The sequence below is a fragment of the Grammomys surdaster genome, unplaced genomic scaffold (genome assembly GCF_004785775.1).
Source record: "Grammomys surdaster isolate TR1022 unplaced genomic scaffold, NIH_TR_1.0 166, whole genome shotgun sequence".
In the NCBI taxonomy this organism is placed as follows: Eukaryota; Metazoa; Chordata; class Mammalia; order Rodentia; family Muridae; genus Grammomys; species Grammomys surdaster.
This window is the reverse complement of record NW_021604614.1, coordinates 772,299-790,554: the sequence shown is the minus strand read 5'-3', so window position 1 is coordinate 790,554 and position 18,256 is coordinate 772,299. Positions and strand designations below refer to the sequence as shown.

General features: G+C 46.1%; 1 protein-coding gene across 4 annotated transcripts in view; it reads right to left on the bottom strand.

Moving 5' to 3' along the window:
• Positions 1–18,256, bottom strand: part of Cux1 (cut like homeobox 1) — a 289,376-nt gene that overhangs the window by 67,531 nt on the left and 203,589 nt on the right. For 2 of the 4 annotated variants that reach the window (XM_028766044.1, XM_028766042.1), the window contains exons 11-13: positions 12,552–12,740; positions 5,972–6,030; positions 2,087–2,135 (exon numbers count right to left, since the gene is read on the bottom strand). In XM_028766044.1, the coding sequence (XP_028621877.1) occupies positions 2,087–2,135; positions 5,972–6,030; positions 12,552–12,740 (297 nt within the window). The remainder of the gene's footprint in view (positions 1–2,086; positions 2,136–5,971; positions 6,031–12,551; positions 12,741–18,256) is intronic. The other 2 variants (XM_028766045.1, XM_028766043.1) reach the window with 1 other exon arrangement.

Genomic DNA, 18,256 nt, shown 5'->3' with positions numbered 1-18,256 from the left:
GGGCCACCTTGAACCCATCCACTCCCCAGTTCAGCTTTTGTGACTCTGCAACATGCGTCACGCTGTCCTTGACTTCCTCAAGGGAAAAAACTCAAGTTCTTTACAAAAAGGACTTAGCTGAGATGATTTTAGACTTACAGATATTCTTTCCCCATTGTTCATGTGTGTGTAGATATGTGTGATGTCTATGTGTGTATATACACATGTGTGTGAGTTCACATGCATTCTGAGGCCCTAGGGTTAATCTTAGCCACCATCCTCTTACCTTATTCACTGAGGCAGGGTCTCTCAATCACACTTGGAGCTGGCTGATATGGCTAGTCTCACTAGCAGCTTGCTTGGCCCGAGACAGCTTGTCCTGTCTCTTCCTTCCAAGGCTAGAATTACAGGTGGGCCATCACACCCACCTAGCACTTACAAGGTAGGTTCTGGGGATCTGAACTCCTAATGTTGGACGTGACAAGTGCTTTAACTGCTGAAATACCATTCTAGTTGACATTTTTTTTTTCTATTGATGTCTAAACATTTTTTGGCAATAGGATAAGCCGCTGACCCTGAAAGTAGGCAGAAAGGAACCTGTTTTTGTTTGCTTTTAGTCCACCATGATGATGCCAGCTGCCTTCTAGACAGCAGGAGCAAGAGTACACTTGTGATGTAGGTTTTAAACAGTTTAGAAAACTTTTCTTTGGTTTTACTTTGTTGCCTAGGCTCACCTCAGAGTACTGGGCTTTTCCTGCCTCAGTTTCTCAGTATCTGGGGCTACAGATGCACCGTTACGTCTGGCTTCATGATTTATATAAACATATTGTGTATATGTGAAACGTGGTCTCACATAGTCTAAGCTGGCCTTGTACTTGCTATGTAGCCCAGGTTGGTCCTGAATTCCAGATCTTCCAGCCTCCATTCCTGAGTGCCAGCATTACAGGCATGTGCCACCATGCATGGCTGGAAATGTAAATTTTAACTGGCTGCTAGATGACAAGGTACCATAACCTTAAATATTTGCTGATGTTATTTTTGGTGCTGAATTGAACCCAAGCCCCCAAAATTATTGTTACTGTTTTTTTTTTGTTTTTTTTTTTTGTGTGTGTGTCATATGATGTAGTTTTGGCTGTCTTAGAACATGAAGATCTGCCTGACTGTCTCTGACTCCCAGGTGTTGGATTAAAGGTGTCACAATATCTAGCCTGAAACTCTTTTTCTTTCATTTTTTTTAAATAGGAACTTGAAATAACTTTTTTTTCTTTTTTTAAAGATTTATTTATTCATTTATTCATTTATTCATTTATTCATTTATTTATTATGAGTACACTGTAGCTGTCTTTAGACACATCAGAAGAGGGCATCAGATCTCATTACAGATGGCTGTGACCCACCATGTGGTTGCTGGGATTTGAACTCAGGATCTCTCGAAATGCAGTCAGTGTTCTTAACCACTGAGCCATCTCTCCAGCCTCTGAAACTCTTTTTCATCTGTGTTTTTAGTCAGCATTCCCAGGGCCAACTGAGCAGCTTGGCAAACATTAACCTCTGTCTTTACTGAGATGATTTGCTTTCACTTGGTCAAGTCTTGTTATTGCTTTTAAAGATGGTCTCATGGACCCAAGGCTAGCCTCAAACTCACTAAGTAGTTAAGGCTGACCTTGAACTATTGTCCACCTGTCTCTATAAAGTCCTGGGATTCCAACTCCATGCAACCATACCCCATGTACTCTGTCAGTGCTGGAGATGGAACCAGGGCTTCATGATACTAGGTCAGCACCCTACCCAGAGTTCAAGGCCCAGCAAGGTTCAAGCCATCCCTTCCCCTTTCTCTATTTTCTTTTTATTTGTGTTTTTTATTTAATATTCTCATGGAATATTGAAGCTGGCCTCAGATTCCTGACTCCTTTGCCTTCACCTCCTAAATGCTGGCCTTATAGGTAAACAGTTCCAGGTTTAGTTAGTGAAATGCTCTTGAGGAAGGACTTGGCGGCCATAAGCAAGGCCCTCTCTTATCAGTGTAGAGATGCAGATGCAGGCCCCAGAGGCCAGCAGTGACCAGCATCTGCTGCCACCATTCTGAGGGCAAAGTGAGCTAGTATACCTGTGTCCCTGCTCCCTCCGACGGTGCAAACTCCATGGACTTCAGGGTGCTGAAAAAGGCAAGACACGTGGTTACTTTGAACCTCTCCCTTTACTAGAGGCCTGTCAATAGTCATTAATGCTCTGGTTCCTGTTCTGCAGGCAGTGGGAACTGACAACTTCAACAACTTCCCTGGCAGGAACTGAATTTGATAATGCCTCTAGAAGAACCAGTCTTCAACTAGCAGTTGGTTAGCAAAAGATTTTTTTTTTTTCGCCTAGCATGTAAAGCATTCCATCTGAAGTCACACCAGGTCTGCTGAAACTCATTTTACAGTGTAATACAGACATCACATTGTTGTAAGCTGAATGGATTTGTAAAGCTTATAGGAGATGGAAAGTTCTATGAAGGGAGGGCAGAAGGAGAGGAACTCACCACCCACGGCCACTACTCATGTGTCCTCTGGGAACTGGCGCTTGCTTAGGAATGAGTAAAGAGACCGGAGTAGGTCAGAATCAGGAGGCAGACCTGTGCAGCCCCAGATGTGGGGAAGGCCAAGAGTATTGCTGCCCTGTTTCCTTAGCAAGTGATAGAGGCTGTGTCCAGATTACTGGGGCTCTGGACTGTCTGGACAAGCCAGGAGCTACAAACATATCAGGCTCATGGATCTAACGTTCGTATGCTGTCTCTGTATCTGTGTGCTCATGTATGTGAACACATGCAGTGTGGAGGCCAAAGGTTGATGTTGAGTGTCTCCTTTAGACTGGCTGGTCAGTGAGGCACAGATCCTCCTGACTCTGCTTCTCCAGTACTCAGATTATAAACAGGCACATACTGTCCTGCCTAGTATTTTATGTGGCTGCCAGGAATGGCACTCAGGCCCTCAGGCTTCCACAGTGCCATCCCGAGTCCCCTTATGGAAAGGGGAAATCAATCTGTGGGGCTCTGAGCAGGTGCCATGCAGATGAAGACAGGATGGTAAGATGGCTCAGTGGGTAAAGGCGCCTGCTGCCAAGCCTTGTAACATAGTTCAACCCCCAGGACACACATAGTAGAAGGAAACTAAAAGCTGTCCAGACTTCCATATGTGCAGCTATGCTCATAATAAATAATTAAAAAATTAAAGCCTATGTAGGATCAACAAGGCTCAGGGTGGGCCGGTTATACAGTCTGCACAACTGGACTTTTTCCCTTCAAGGACCATGGGAGTGTGCCATCAAGATACATGTACAAATGTATGAAGTAAATAATAAAAAGTATTAAAAAAAATCCCAGTTGGGCGTGTAATGCATTCCTTTAATCCCAGAACTTGGGAGGCAGAGACAAGTGGATCTCTGTGAGTTGCAGGCCAGTTTGGTCTACAGAGCCAGTTGAATTCCACGTCACCCAAGGGGGAGTGGCAGTGGAAATATGGGCATTTGGAGCCTGTCGATGCAGAATATGATGACTTAGGAGTGGGGCCAGATAGACAATGGGAAAGAGGTGAGGGTCAGCACGCAGCTGTAATGTACTCAACTGAAGGCACACAGCTGAGCACAGAGTCTCAAAGACGGGGTCTGGCCACGGACTAGGTGGGTGGGAGGCATGGGGCAGAGCCAAGGAATGCACAACAGTGGTTTGTTTAGTTTTGCTTTTTGGGACAAGACCTCCTGTCTCCACCTTCTGAGTTCTGGTATTTATAGATATGGGCCAACATGCACTTGCTGCACACTGGCTCAAAACTAGAAGGTTCAGTTTCTTCCGTCCTTTTCTATTGAAATAGCATCTTGCTTATGTAGCCCAAGCTGGCCTCACACTCAAAATCCTTTGCCTCTGGTTTCTTAGAGCTGGTATTATAGGTTAGCACCACCATACCATGTACCTAGCTTATCTCTAAATTACTCATTCATTCATTCTCTCACTTATTTATTTACTTATGTACATGTGGAGTGTGTGCACATATGTGCCACGTGACATGTACAGCAGTCAGAGGACAATGTCTGAGCTTTAGTGAGTCCTGGTGATGGAACTCAGGTTGTCAGGCTGAGTTATCTCACTGGCCCTTCTTTGGTTTTTTGAGGGAAAAGAAGGGTAAATGAGGAAGCTATGGACAGATAAGCCAGGTAAAAATGTATGTCACTAAGCTAAGAAATTGGGGTCAGGAGTGCAGAGCTTATTATGAGGACAGGAATGGCAGTGCGGGGGGGCACTTAGGGGTTTTTTTCAAGGAGCTGCTGATGGAGAAGAGGTTAAAGGGTAAGGGAGGGGAGGAGAAGGGAGAGAAGACAGAAGAGGAGCGGGGAGGGGAGGAGAAGGGAGGGGAGGGGAGGGGAGGAGCAGAGCAGTGTAGGAGCCTCAGCAGAAGTCTGAAGGAGGTCACAAGCAGGCAAAAGGCAGATGGGATTTATAGAAGATACCAGTGTGGGGGGCTGGCTTGATTCAGGAGAAAGTGAGGGTATCTGTAAAAGTGAAAGTGCATTAGGAAGGAAGGAAGGAAGGAAGGAAGGAAGGAAGGAAGGAAGGAAGGGAGGAAGGAAGGAAGGGAGGAAGGAAGGAAGGGAGGAAGGGAGGAAGGAAGGGATGCAGGACAGGCTTTGGGATTCCTATGGATACACAAGAGGGGGCTCAAGACCTGATTAAGAGTCACCTAGGAGGCATACATCTATCTGTCCATGTCTATGAGGAAGTTTCTAGACTGGATTAACTGAGGTGTGAAGACCCATCATTAATATGGGTGGCTGGGGACCTGAACTAAATACGGAGGAGGAAGTGAGCTGAACACCAGCATCTATTGCTCTGTGCTTCCGAGCTGTGGGTGCTGTGTGTTCTGTACTTCATGTGTTTGCCACTGTCTTTCCATAACATGAGCAACGAGTCAAGATGAAGCTCCCTCTCCTCCTTCCTAAAGCTGCTTTAGTTAGGGATTTTCTCATAGCACCAATAAAAGGAATGAATACCAAGGGCTTCCAGGCAAAATGAAAGGAACAAAGCATCTACATGGCACAACTGCAGTGGGGATGGGAGAGGCCAAGAAGGGCCCTGTTGACTACAAATCATGGTGTAATGATAGGCAACTACAGGGGTCACTCACAAAATTGACTTATCTTGCAAGACTAGAGGGTAAAGCCAAGGGGTAGCTGGAGATAGCTGAGTAGGGGTAAAGGGGGAGCCCTGTGCACTGTGCATGGGGGTACACAATAGGGTCAGTGAGCTGGGACTTCCATGAACTAAGGGATAGAGGGACAGGACACCATTTAAGAGCTTAGTCCCAGAAGGAGGGGTCAGAGGTAGAAAGGCTTTCAAATGTAGGCTTTCACGCTAAGGAACGCTGGCTTCTGGCATGGAATGGCATCTGGAAGAAGGCCTTTGGTCATGAGTACAGGGTCCTGTGCTGTGAAGCCCTGAGCTTTCAATGGGAAAGGTTTTTTTCCCTCTCTTTCTGCTTGGAGAATTTACACTTGAGAAACAAGCTCAGACTATACAATTGCTATAAGAGCAGTGTTTGTTCTGATTCCATGCATACTGGAATACTTTAAACACACAGTCTCAGAAAGTCCAGAGAAGGCTGGGATGAGACTCGGTGGGGAGACTGCTAGGCACTCATAAGGCTTTGGGTGGATGGCTAGGCAGCCCTAGCACAGCATAAACCAGATGTGCTAGTACAGCACCACATCTGAAACCCTAGCACTTGGGAGGTGGAGGCAAGAAGATCGGAAATTCAAGATCATCTTTGGCTCTATATGGAGTTTCAGGCCAGTCTAGGCTACGTGAGACCCAGTCACAAAGCCAATCAGCTAACCAAGCAAAAAAGAAGAGACTGTAAGAGACTTGAATGAGAACAGTCAAAGTGCTAGTGCTCTGTTTTGGGTACCACTTTGCACCCATCAGTGGACAGTCTTAGAAGGTCCCATGCTTCTCCATACTCACTTCAGCTCTTTCTTTACTTCTTCATAGTCAGCCTGGCCTTTGAGTTTTTCTTCCAGTTGCTGAAAACAGAGGGTTTTTATTAGTAGCCACATCTTGAAGGGGGTGGTCAGATTTTACCAGTGACAGTCCCTATAAGCAGCTCTGCATTCAGGGAGCCAACAAGGAATGTGGGAGCCAACTTTTCCTTTCTGTTTCTATGACCTGGTGTGAGTGTACGTGTGTGTACGTGTGTGTGTGTGTGTGTGTGTGTGTGTGGTGTGAGTGTACTGTGTGTGGTGTGAGTATACTGTGTGTGTGTGTGTGTGCGCGCACGCGTGCGTGCGTGCATTGAAACACAACCAGAGGTTTTAGTGTAAAACTCAGTGAGAGTAGAAGGGACAAGCTTCACAAAGGTAGAAAAATCCCACTGTGTATAAAATGCCAGTAAATGGAAACACAGCCTGGGTCCTAACATTTCAAAGGCGTCATGTTGGTTTTGAACAAATGTGTTTGACTGCCTGGAGAGTATAGGTAAAACTGCAATTTTGGTGGAAGCAGCTCAAAGCTATGCAGAGGAGGGTAAGCAAGTACCAAGAAGGAAGTAAGCATGGTCACTGGAAGACTTAGACATTAGGGCCTAGGGGGTAGGGCCAGTTCCATTGTGTGACTCACTGAAAGCTGCTTCATTCTTGTGGGAATGACTCTGGCTGACCGTTACTGGTCCCACTGCCTTCTGTGGCACTGCAGTATATTTCTAGTGTTTTTAGTGTTCCAGAATATTCTGTAAGCTTGCAGGATACATCCAAGACTCTATGCTATCTTTACACTGACAGTTTTCCTGGGATTGGGTGGTAAGTCTCAGGTGCTTCCATGCAAGACCTGTTTTTGTCTTTGAGGCCATGGGGAGAAGGGGCTGCTCCAGGTAAACCACAAGTCTGCAGGGCAGGAGCCTGGTGAGTCAACATGTTTCCAAGGTTGAGCTGAACAACTTTCAGGATTTTAGCCGCTGGTACCTTATTATCTATAAAGCCTCTAGGTGTCTTTTTAGGTTCTTGTTGAGACCAGTAGAGAACATTATGGAACCTGAGGAGAAAAGGCCTAATTGCTTGGTCCCTCAGCCTCAGAACTCCTCTGTATCAGAACCTACCCAGAGTTCCAAGCAGACCATTGCTTTCTCTCATCCACTCAGCTTATTTTCTTCCATTGCCTCTGCTGACAAATTTCTTGTGTTTTTCCATTGCATAAAATTGCTCCACCTTGTTCCCTTTTAAATATCTCTTGCTAACTTTATAAATTATAATGGTTTTCTCAGGGATAATCAAATGGAGAATGGTAGGCACTCATTTTTCTATAAAAGACTCTCAGAAGGTGTTCAGAAAGAAGTGATTATTTCATTCCTTTCCCTACGACATAACGCCCACCCTTGAAAAGTATTATCTACAGTGTTTTGAGGAGGCCAGATGTGAACACATGTCAGGTGACCTCCAGAGAATGGCAGAAAGCAGGGAGGAAGGCAGAGGGAGGGGCTGAGATGGAGTGTGCCAGCCTGAGAAGGCCAACTAGCACGAGCTCCAGCCTGTTTCTTACAAGCCAGACATCTTTGGGGCAGTTAGGATGTTTCTGCTCTGCCAAATGAGAGCAGCAACAGGGGGTTAAAGCAGTCACAGGAGGGAAGAACCAGTAGGAGACACCACTAGGCCTCCCGAGTCTGAGATTCTTGTTACTGCCAAGTGTATACACTTAATTTTACCCTGTAATGGGGCTGATAAAAAAAAGAGGGCTGGAAAAATAGCTCAGTTGGCAGAGTGCTTGCTTAGCATTCAGGAAGCCCTAGGCTCCAAATCCTGCAGCACACAAACCAGTCATGGCTGTAATCCCAGGATGCGGAGACAGGGAGACACAAGTTCCACTGCCTTCTCAAGTCACATGACTAGTTTGAGGCTAGTGTGGGCTATATGAGATGTTGTTTCAAAGAAAAAAAGGTTGTCATGATTAGAGTCTGTTTTATTATTTTTACTATTATTGGATTTGTGTATTTGTGTACATGGTGTATGTGTGTGGGCCCATATGCGATGTTGCCTATGTGGAAATCAAAGGACAATGTTTGTGGAGTCTATTCTTTTCTTCCACCTTTACATGGTCTTGGGAATAGAACTTAAGTTGCCAGGTTTGGGTGGCAAGTACCTTCATCTGCTGAGCCACCTCAGCAGCCTGGAACATTTATATTTTATTTATTCATCACTGAAAATATTTACTATTACTATTATTATGTGTGGATGTAGGCGCGCACACCATTGTGTGGTCAGAGTATGATGTTTGTAGAATTGGTTCTTTGACCTTGTGTGGATTCTGGTGATTAAACTTGCATTGCCAGGTTTGCATGCAAATGCCTTTACCTACCAGGCCACCAGGCAGGCCTGGTCCTAATCCCAGAGTTCAATACGGTCTCCTTAGATAGGAATGGCTCTGGTTGCTCCACAAAAGTGGATCAAACACATGCTGTCTGGCAGGTCCTCTATCTGCTGAGCCACCTTGCTGGTATAGTATCGTTATAAATTGAGTGCCTAATTAATCTTAGCTCAGATCTCTTTATTTGTTTTGTATCAGGGTTTCTTGTAGCCCAGGCTGGCCTTGAATTTCTGATCCTCCTGTCTCTACTTCCAGAGTGCTGAGATTGTAGGTATGCACTAGCACACCAGTTTATGCAGTGCTGGGGACGGAACCCAGGGGTCTGTGCATGTTATGCAAGCACTCAATCAACTGGACCACATCCTAGGCTGAGACTTGCTAGCCTTTCCCATAAACACTCATTTTTAATTGTAGGCACTAGTGACATTTTCCATGCCACAGTAAGGACAGTGCAGGTGACTGGCTAATTACATTGCTTCTCCATGAAGAGTGCTCTGACAAAGCCATGGAACAGTTATCAAAAATAGCTGCCTGTCATGGCAGTTCATTAATTATGAACTCAGAATCACCCGCCACAAATGGCCCAGTGCTGCTGAACACTTGTCAGACTGGGCAGGAAGAAACAGCTCTCACTCACAAGCTGGTTTCCACACCTGCTTAAAGGTGAGAAGACATGGATGGTGATAAGCTAACTGTGATGGCTGTATGAAAGAGCAGAACCTTGGCCAAGAGAAACGAGTAAATATGAGACCTCATGGTGGGGAAGGATGGGGCAGTTTCAACACTCTGAGGCACGAGAAGCAATTAATGAGTTGCTTGGGATGTCCAATTACAGACAGCACCCATAAAATGTGTTAGCTTAAAAACAAAAAACCAAAAAAACCCAGCAATCATGTTAGGATTCAAGATTCTGCCTATGGGCTGGGATGTAGCTTAGTGGGCAGAGTGCTTGCATAGCATGCATGAAGCTCTGGGTTCCATCCCCAGCACCTCAGCATCATGTAAGCAGGGCACAGTGCAGTACACCTAGAATTTTAGCATTCTAAAGGTAGGAGCAGATGTTCAAGGTCATAATTGGGCACAGAATGAGTTTGAGAGCAGTCTTGAATACATGGACCCTGTTTTGAGCATGAAACCATTAAATGGGTGTGGTGATGCACGCCTATAGTCCTAGCACTTGGGAGATCAGGGCAGGAATTCAAGGTCAGCCTTGGCTACACAGTGAATTCCAGGCCAAGGTGGTACATGAGATCCTGTCTAAAAAAGGAGGAGGAGGAAGAGGAGAAGAAGAAAGGCAGTAGTATAAATCAAGATGTCATTGCGTGTTATAGGAGCTGTGACTGCAAGGTCAGAATTCCTCAGTATTGAAGCATCAGGTGACAGGTTGAGAAGGTGACAAGCCTTACTCATCTTATTCATAAAACATCTCCCTAATGATTGTGCCTACATTTAGTTTAAATCAAATCAGAGACTATAAATTATGCACATTAAAAAAAAAAAAGAAAAAAAAAAAAGGAAAGAAGCAGCAGCCATGGCTGAAAAGGGAGGCACAGACCTAATCCCAGCACTCGGAGGCAGAAGTAGGTACCTATCTGTGAGTTCAAGGCAGCCTAGTATACTGAGCACTCTAGGCCAGCCAAGGTTATATAGCGTCTTAAATACATACTCACATTGCTCAAAAATCAAACAACAAATCCTGAGAATATCCCTCATTCAACCAACCTTACCCCTGTGGGGAGGTATAGGGAGGCACAGCAGGGAGATCTGCCTATCTGGTGGCCTCTGAGGCCTTCTGTGTATGGCTCTGATATGTACAGGAGCCATCTTTACTCTTGGCAACAAAGAGTTAAGATAATTAAAATCAGAAGTCTCGTTACTAGAGGATATGTTTTGATTATTAGATCAGACGAGGGGAAGGGAAGGATGATTTTGGAAAGAAGCATCGCCGGATTGTTTCATTAACTGTGCAGTATTAAAGAATTCCCCCAAGACATGATAAGAACATTAATTTGTGCAACTCTGTTTCATTTTGTGTGTGTGTGTAAAGGCAAACATTAGAGCCTTAACTGATTTAGAAGGAATTGCTCTGGATGAGAACTGGAGTGCTGACAGCCTGCAGCTCTGCCAGGGAGCCATGGGTAGGATGCGTTTGAGTCAAGCCCTTAGTGGGACAGAGGAGACTCAGAAAAACAATTGAATGATGATGTCATCCAGGGCACAGACGTCAAACCTGAGTTCTCATGCCAGCCAGGCAAGTTGAGAGGAGGAAATGTTGGGCTATGAGCCATCTACCCAAGCCCAGGCCCTCCTCCTCAGGGACACCCGAGCACAAGCGCTTTCTGAGCAAGTGGAAGATATCCCCGCCAAAGGAGAAACTAGCCTGGCAGAGCTGTGGTGCTGCTGGCATCAGCTATAAACTTACAGCAAAACTGGGTTCTGGGTTAAACTTGGTCATGTAAAAAAAAAAAAACACTAAAAAAAAGAGAGGGCTGGGAAATGGCTCTGTCAGTGAAGTGCTTGCAGGGTAAGCATGAGAACCCGACTCCTACCTCAGAAACCACACAGAAAAGCTGGGCATGTGGCAGACTTTTTAATCCTAGTGCGGGAGGTAGAAACAGGCATATACCCGGGACTTGCTGGCCAGCCAGCTATGCCTTCTCTTTGTGCTCCACGTCCCAGTTAAGCTTTTGTCTCAAAATACAAGATGACATTTGCAGTGTAGCCCAGGTTGGCATAGAACTCACAGGCCGTTCTCTCTTACTCTTGTCTTCCAAGAGCTGGGACTGTAGGCATGCAGCATCATGCTATACTTGATCACCTCATGTAAGAAAAAAATCCCACTCACGGTGACAGTCAAGGGTGGCTTGGAACTTCTAGGCTTAGTGACCCTCCTGCCCTCAGCTTCCCCAATAGCTAGGAGTGAGTACAGGTCCATGCTTTAGTCCATGTGAGCGTGTGTATGTGTTTGTATGTGTGTGTGAGTGTGTTTGTGTGTGTGCTCATGTGTGTACAGATGGAGAGAGAGGACATTGGTTATCCTGCTCTTCATTCTCTGCTATATCCCCCTGAGACAGTCTTTAACTGAAGCCAAAGCCGGAAAGCTTTAGCAATCCTCCTGGCTCTTCTCCCCACAGCACTGGGGTTATAGACAGACATGTGCCTAACCATGGCTTTTACATGGGTGCTGGGGATTTGAACTCAGGTCCTCATGCTTACATAACAAGTGCTTTTTACCCCTGAGCCATCTCAACCTTGCCTCTTCCATTTTTCAGTGAGCTTGATTTGCTTCATTTACTGAACTCACTCACTCATGCATGAACAAGGAAACACCTGGAGGGGCAGGCCAGCCTTGGGTGACAATCCCGGGTGGAGAGCAGGAGGCCCTCCAGCCTGGTCAGAGCCCCTGGATGGTGCTGGTCTCGCCTTCTTGTCTGCCAAACATACCTCCCAGGAGTCCCTCCTGGCCCTGACACCTAGCAATCTAGGATTCCAGAACTGTCTTTAAATTGTACTTGATTCAACTGGTTCTTTGAAGTGTAATTACTATCATTTAGTATATGTAAAAGGTTCTGGGCTTTGCATTAGGGACATGGTCTTATAAAAAAGACTTAGAAACCAGTGTCTGCTCAATTGCCTAGAATCCCATTTGGGACAGGAGGGACAGCATATGGCTCTACGGGTTGAGGCAACATCAAGTTCCAAGCCACTGGGCTTCAGGATATACTGGAGAGACAAAGAAGTGACTGTCAACTTTGGGGGCTTAAATAGGTTTCCCACAGATCTCAAGGATACCATGTAGTTTGAGAGAGGCCAGAGTTTTGTGAACTGGGTCCTTGCCCAGGAGAAAGTTGAGATGCCCAGTAGGGCTCTGTTAAGGCACATAAACCTACAGAGATGGCCTAACTGTTAGACTGACTGCTGAGTCCTCCATAAGGAGTGCCCAGCAATGCTGGGTGCTGTGCAGCTTTGGGAGGTCTCCGGTGGTGGAGCAGTGCAGTGGCATCTGTCAAGTACCAGGGACTTCTCTGCCGTAGGGGAGTGGTAGTGGGTGTCCAACTCAGTTTCTCTGTTCCAGAATTGACATGAGCTTGAGCTCGCCAAACTTACTGTTGCGGGCCAGTATGTTCCTGAAAGCTCATTCACACTTGCTAACCCCACCTGACGCATGCTCTCGTCCCCTCCACGCCCTTACTTTGAGTGTGCTATTCTTGGCGTTCAGCTGCTGTTCCAGCTGTGAGATCTGGCTGGCGGAATTCTCACGCAGCTTGGTGAGGCTGGCCTGGAGTCGCTGCACATCTTCCACCAGCTGGGCGATCTCCCGCTCTTTGGCAGCCAACTCTACTTCCAGGCTGGATCGGGTCAGCACCTCTATGGCCTGCTCCTAGGAAGGACAAAGCAATGACGAGGCAGCACTGGCTCTGAGTGGTGGAGGTGGGGTAGAGAGGGGAAGAGCTTGGGGACTTGTCCATCTGCAACTGAAGCACAAGCCACATTAGATAGGAGGGTGCATCCAGCAGGAGTCAGAGGTGGGCATGACTTCCTGCCTTTCCATGGCTGTGACCTGGATCTGTTACTTGGGCAAATATTTTCTCAGAATCTACCTTGTACTAGGTATGTGGCAATTGAAAAAAAAAAAAAAAAAGCCTGTCTTTTGCAAGCTCAGTCTAGTGGGGCTGGGTGAGTTAAGACACACCTTTGAAATATACTGACTTGTGACATGTGACGTGGTGCCAAGGACTACAGAACACTGGAACAGGAAGGGTATGAGAGTTAAAGTCAGAAAGACTATTTACTCAGTGCCAGGATCTTAGCATGTAAGCCTAGGTTAGCCTGGAACTCATAGGAGGCTATCTCTCTCTCTGCCAGCTGAAATTAAGAAAGAGCTGGAATTAAGGATGTGCATTGAAAGTCTCTTTAAAGATTGGTCCAAGAAAGTCTCACCGAAGTAGGGACATGTAAGTGAGCAGAGACCTGAAGGGTGGGAGATGATGTTTTAATGAGGCTGGCTCTCATGTACCTCAGGCAGAACTTGCCATACAGGGAGGCTGGCTTTGAATCCTAATTATCCTGCATCTACTTCCCAAGTGCTGGGATTATGGGTGTTCAACACTATTCCAGACTAGCACAGAGTTTAAGGATGAGGAATATTCACATGGGTGGAGCCTCTGCTTAGAAGTGCTTATGATAAATGGATGGTTTCTTTTATGCATTAATATCCTGTCCCCCATGCATGTGTGTGTGTATATAGGTCAGAGCACAAGTTGGAGGACTTAGTTTTCACATTGTCAGACTTGGGAGTAAGAACCTTTATCTGTTGAGCCATTGCTTCAGTCTGAGTATTTGTTAAAAATGTTGTCAGAGGCTAGAGAGATGACTTAGTGGTTGAGGGCACGTGGCTGCTCTGCCAAAGGACCCAGGTTCTTTTCCCAGCAACCACTTGAAAGGTCTCAACTGTATTTAAGTCCAGCCCCAGGACACACAGCAAATTCTTCTGTCCTTCATGAGCACTGCATGCACATGGTGTATAGACATATATGTAGGCAAAACACCCATACACATAAAAATAAAAACAATAAAATGTTCAGAAAACATTAAAAGGGGGCTGGAGAAGTGACTCAGTGGTTATGAGCACTGGCTGCTTTTCCAGAGGATCCAGGCGTGGTTCCCAGGACTAGCATGGTGGTTCACAGTTCTAGGGGAACCCATACCCTCTTCCAGCCTTCAATGGTACCAGACACAGAGTGCACAAGAGTACATGCAGAAAAAGTATTCGTACACATAAAAAAAAAAAAACAAACAAATACACACACACACACACACACACACACACACACACACACGCCTCCCATCATCCACTAAAATGCTATGTGAAATACACATGAGCCAGATAGGTATTTAACTCTTGGAAGACTGATGCAGGAGGATGGTGAGTTTACCAGCTTGGGATACACAGTGATCCCTGTACCCAAACACCAAACAAAAATATTTTTAAAAGTAGTTATGACTCCTGGATAATTCTGGAAGCTTTTCTGCCGAGTGAAGACATTTGGGTATGACTGGTATGGATGGGGACTGGAGTATAACTTCCACGGCATACACACAGAGATAGAGGACAAAGCATGTTCCTTCATCTTAGTCTTGTCTAGCCTGTGCCCAAGGTGCTTGTCATAGGGCACATGGCACATGTGGGGATAGCCAGTCACTGAGGGAAGTGACTTTTCCTAACTCTGTTCCGGGAAATTCAGGCCTTTTCTATGGAAGTTCATGAAGGTCTGTGTGCCAAGCAGACCCTGTTCTGGTTCTTTAATTTGTATGTTGTTCTATTTCCTCCCTCTGGTGCTGAGCTCGTAAGTATTTTCTATTGGCTTGTCCTCGGTTATAGTCCAGCTATACTATCCTGCCCAGCACAAACCCAAGGGAAGCCTGTCTCCAATGAGCTGGTGCCTATGAGGCAAGCCCAAGAATGGTAGGTGGATGGAAGAAACTAGAGAACCACATGGCATCCTGGTGATTTCTTACTGTCTTAAAAAGTATCAGTTTACAACAGAAAGAAAACTTTAAAACACAAACGTTTCACAATAGGGCCTACATAGCCTAGCTGTGGATCCAGGAAGGGGGACATGTAAGAGAGATGACCTATGGGATTAGGTATGTGGTATACACCCACAGTCCTAGCATTCTGGAAGTGGAGGCAGGAGGATTAGGAGTTCAAAGTGATCCTTAGCTACACAATGAGTTGGAGGCAAAAGCCTAGGCTGTCTTATGAGACCATGTCTCAAAAACAAACAAACAAACAAACAAACAAACAAACAAAGTGGCCTTCAGGGAGGTCAGAGGTCAGCCTGGCAGCATCTGCAGTATGAAGCATGTATGTATTCTAATGGATCTGATCATTCCATTCTGGAAGAAGCCAACTGTAAACATTGTTTCAAGGGTTCTTTGGCAGAGTCTATAAAATCAGCCAAAAGGTGACCTAGGTCTAAAAATAGGCCGGATCAAGCCCAAGTTAAGGTATTGGGGATGGTGATCAAACAGTCGGTCTACACAGAGCAGTTCTTGGTGGATCTAGGGTATATCACCAAACCCTTGGGTACTTGAGCCACAAATTCCTGATCTGAAAACATTGTTGTCCAACAAAAGTCAAATGAGATATGAACACATTCCTAAGACAATCTGTTCTTCGGCCCACATCTGTCTCCTATACTGGACACTCCTCATGGTCCTCTAGTGGGATACAATGAAATCAAAGAATGGAGAAGGCTAGGGGTTGAGGTGGATGGCAAGGGTCAAGCCTGGGCAAGGATACTGGAGATGGTCATTTTAGAGGCTAAGAATGAGAGAGAGAGAGAGAGAGAGAGAGAGAGAGAGAGAGAGAGAGAGAGATAGGTACAATGGAGAAAGAAAATGCTCAAGCAGAGGGAATAAGAGGGTAGGTCCAGGCTAGCCCTTCAGTTTTTTTTCTGGCACCAGGAGAGGTGTGGGCTTCAGCTTTGCCTCTCTGATCAGTGATGTTGGCCTCATAGATGGCCTTGCCTCCCAATATTACAGTTCCCATTGGCTAAAGGGCGGCTACGTGTGTTGCAGCTGATCCTCGAACTAGTATTTGTCTGTAGACACTTCACAGGGGCTCTTTGGCGCATCCTGTCTTGCTCAGTGTCCATGAAAGAGTGGCAGGTTGCTGGATGGAGGGAAGGGTGCCTGTGGAGTGCGTGACATTCCTGTGGGTGCCTCATGCTCACGTGACAAGCCCCTCACCTCCAGTCTTCTAGAATCATGGTTCTGTGAGACATTCAGTGCGTTGGCTCTGGTTTTGCTACAGCTATGGATTCTACTGTTTCCCAGCTGAGTCCTGCCATGCAAGCCCAACAGACCATTGTTTCCTGTTGGCTGTGGTGGCTTCCATGGGAAGGCACAGATAGTGAAGTCCCTGCTTGCTGTGGCTGAGAGACTGAAGCCAGGGACTTGCTGCATTTAGCCCATGATGAAGTGTGGAAGCCACTCCTGGCCCCACAACTGACTGGACCTGCAAAAACATTCATTTCCTTTTGGAATGTTTGGGTTTGCTGTGGCCCAGTAAGGTGCCAGGATTCTCTGTAATCCAAACATTTAGCTTAGAAGCCCTGTTAGACATGTTAGGATGAATGGCTTCCTCCTGACCAAGGGCAGCCACAGAAGCTGGGAATCTGGCTCCAGGGCTTGCCTCTGCCCTGGTACTGTCCCCAGGGCATCTATATTTGAGTAAGGAAGAATAAAGGACACATTTCAGAGAAAAATAAGTTACTGTGTCCCTCAAGTATGAAAGAACTAACAATCTCCTACATGAGACCCTTCTACCACACCATGAACCGCTCAGGGCCCTCTATATTACCATTTTTGAGACAGGGTCTTGTTGCTATAAAGCCTAACCTGGCCAATCCTGCCAATCCTCATGCCTCAGCTCTCCGAGTTTGTTTTCTGTTTCTTTCTTTCTTTCTTTCTTTCTTTCTTTCTTTCTTTCTTTCTTTCTTTCCTCCCTCCCTCCCTCCCTCCCTCCCTCCCTCCCTCCCTCCCTCCCTCTTCCTCCTTCCTTGAAGATTAAGTTTCACATAACTCAGGCTGGTCTTGAACTTGCTGTGTAGCTGAAAATGACTTTGAATGAAGTTAAATGACTTCCTGTTTCTGCTGGGGTTACATGTGTTTGACACTGAGCCCAGCTACAATCTCCTTTTACAGAAAAAAAGAGAACAAGAGCCAGGAAGAGAGGACTCTTTAAGACTGCAGAGCTGGAGTCTAAACTAAGGGTCTTCGCCAGTGTGTTGTTGCTCTGTCACCAGTGCTAGTTACCCAAGGTCGCTGAAGGCATCTGGAAACTGCTTGTTCAGGACCACTTTGACTAAATCTTGCTGTTAACTTGAGAAAAGTCATGTGGGATGAGGCAGGTTACTGCACACTTTTAATCCCAGGACTCAGGAGGCTGAGGCAGGAGGATCACCAATTAGAGGTTAGCCTGAACTATTATAGTGAGGCTTTATCTTAAAAAAATGAAAACAAAGCAAAACACAATTAAGAAAGCAGGGGTGGTAAGATGGTGCCATGCAAAAAAAAGAAAGGAAAAAAAAAAAAGAGCTTGCTGCAGAAAGCCTGATGACCTGAGTGCGATCCTCAGGACTCACACAGTGGAGGAAGAAAACTGACTCTTGCAAGTTGTCCTCTGACCCTCACACATGTAAAACTACTACTTTAATATCCACAAAATAAATAAAGTAGAGAGACTGAGACACAGAGAGAGACAGAGACAGAGAAAGGACGAAAGATATTTGGACCATTGGGTCCCACTCGTCCTGAATATTTGTATCTCAGGTGAGATTCCAACCACTGTATAAATCCAGGGCCAGCTGCTATTCTTCAGGCCCCATTGGAAGGATAGCCTTGACTTCCCTGTGAAGTTTTGGTCCTTTTCCAATCCGGTCACCACTGGCCTCCACCTGGCACTGGCCATGTACATACCTACTGGGGTCCCACCACAAACCATGAGGACACCTGTGTGCTATTGGCAGAGCTCTTCCTTCAACCGTCCCAAGTTCTAGCTGCTAAGAATTGATAAGTGTGTGGTTAACGCTGTCAGCTCCTTAGGATCTTGAGTACCTAGCCTCTCGGAATGTCTGTGAGGGAGCTTTGGAGTGGGCTAGTTAAGATGGGAGACACACTCTCACTGGGGGTAGCACCCAAGGCTGGGGTCCTGAAGTTGACAAAAAGATGGAGGCCAGCTAAGCAGCAGCACTGATCTCTATGTCCTGAGTGCATGTGAGCAGCTGCCGCACATTGCTACCATGCCCTCCCTGCCAGGAGTCTGTGTGCCCTTGAACCACGAGCCAAAATAAACAAACCAACCCTCCCTCCCTCCCTCCCTCCCTCCCT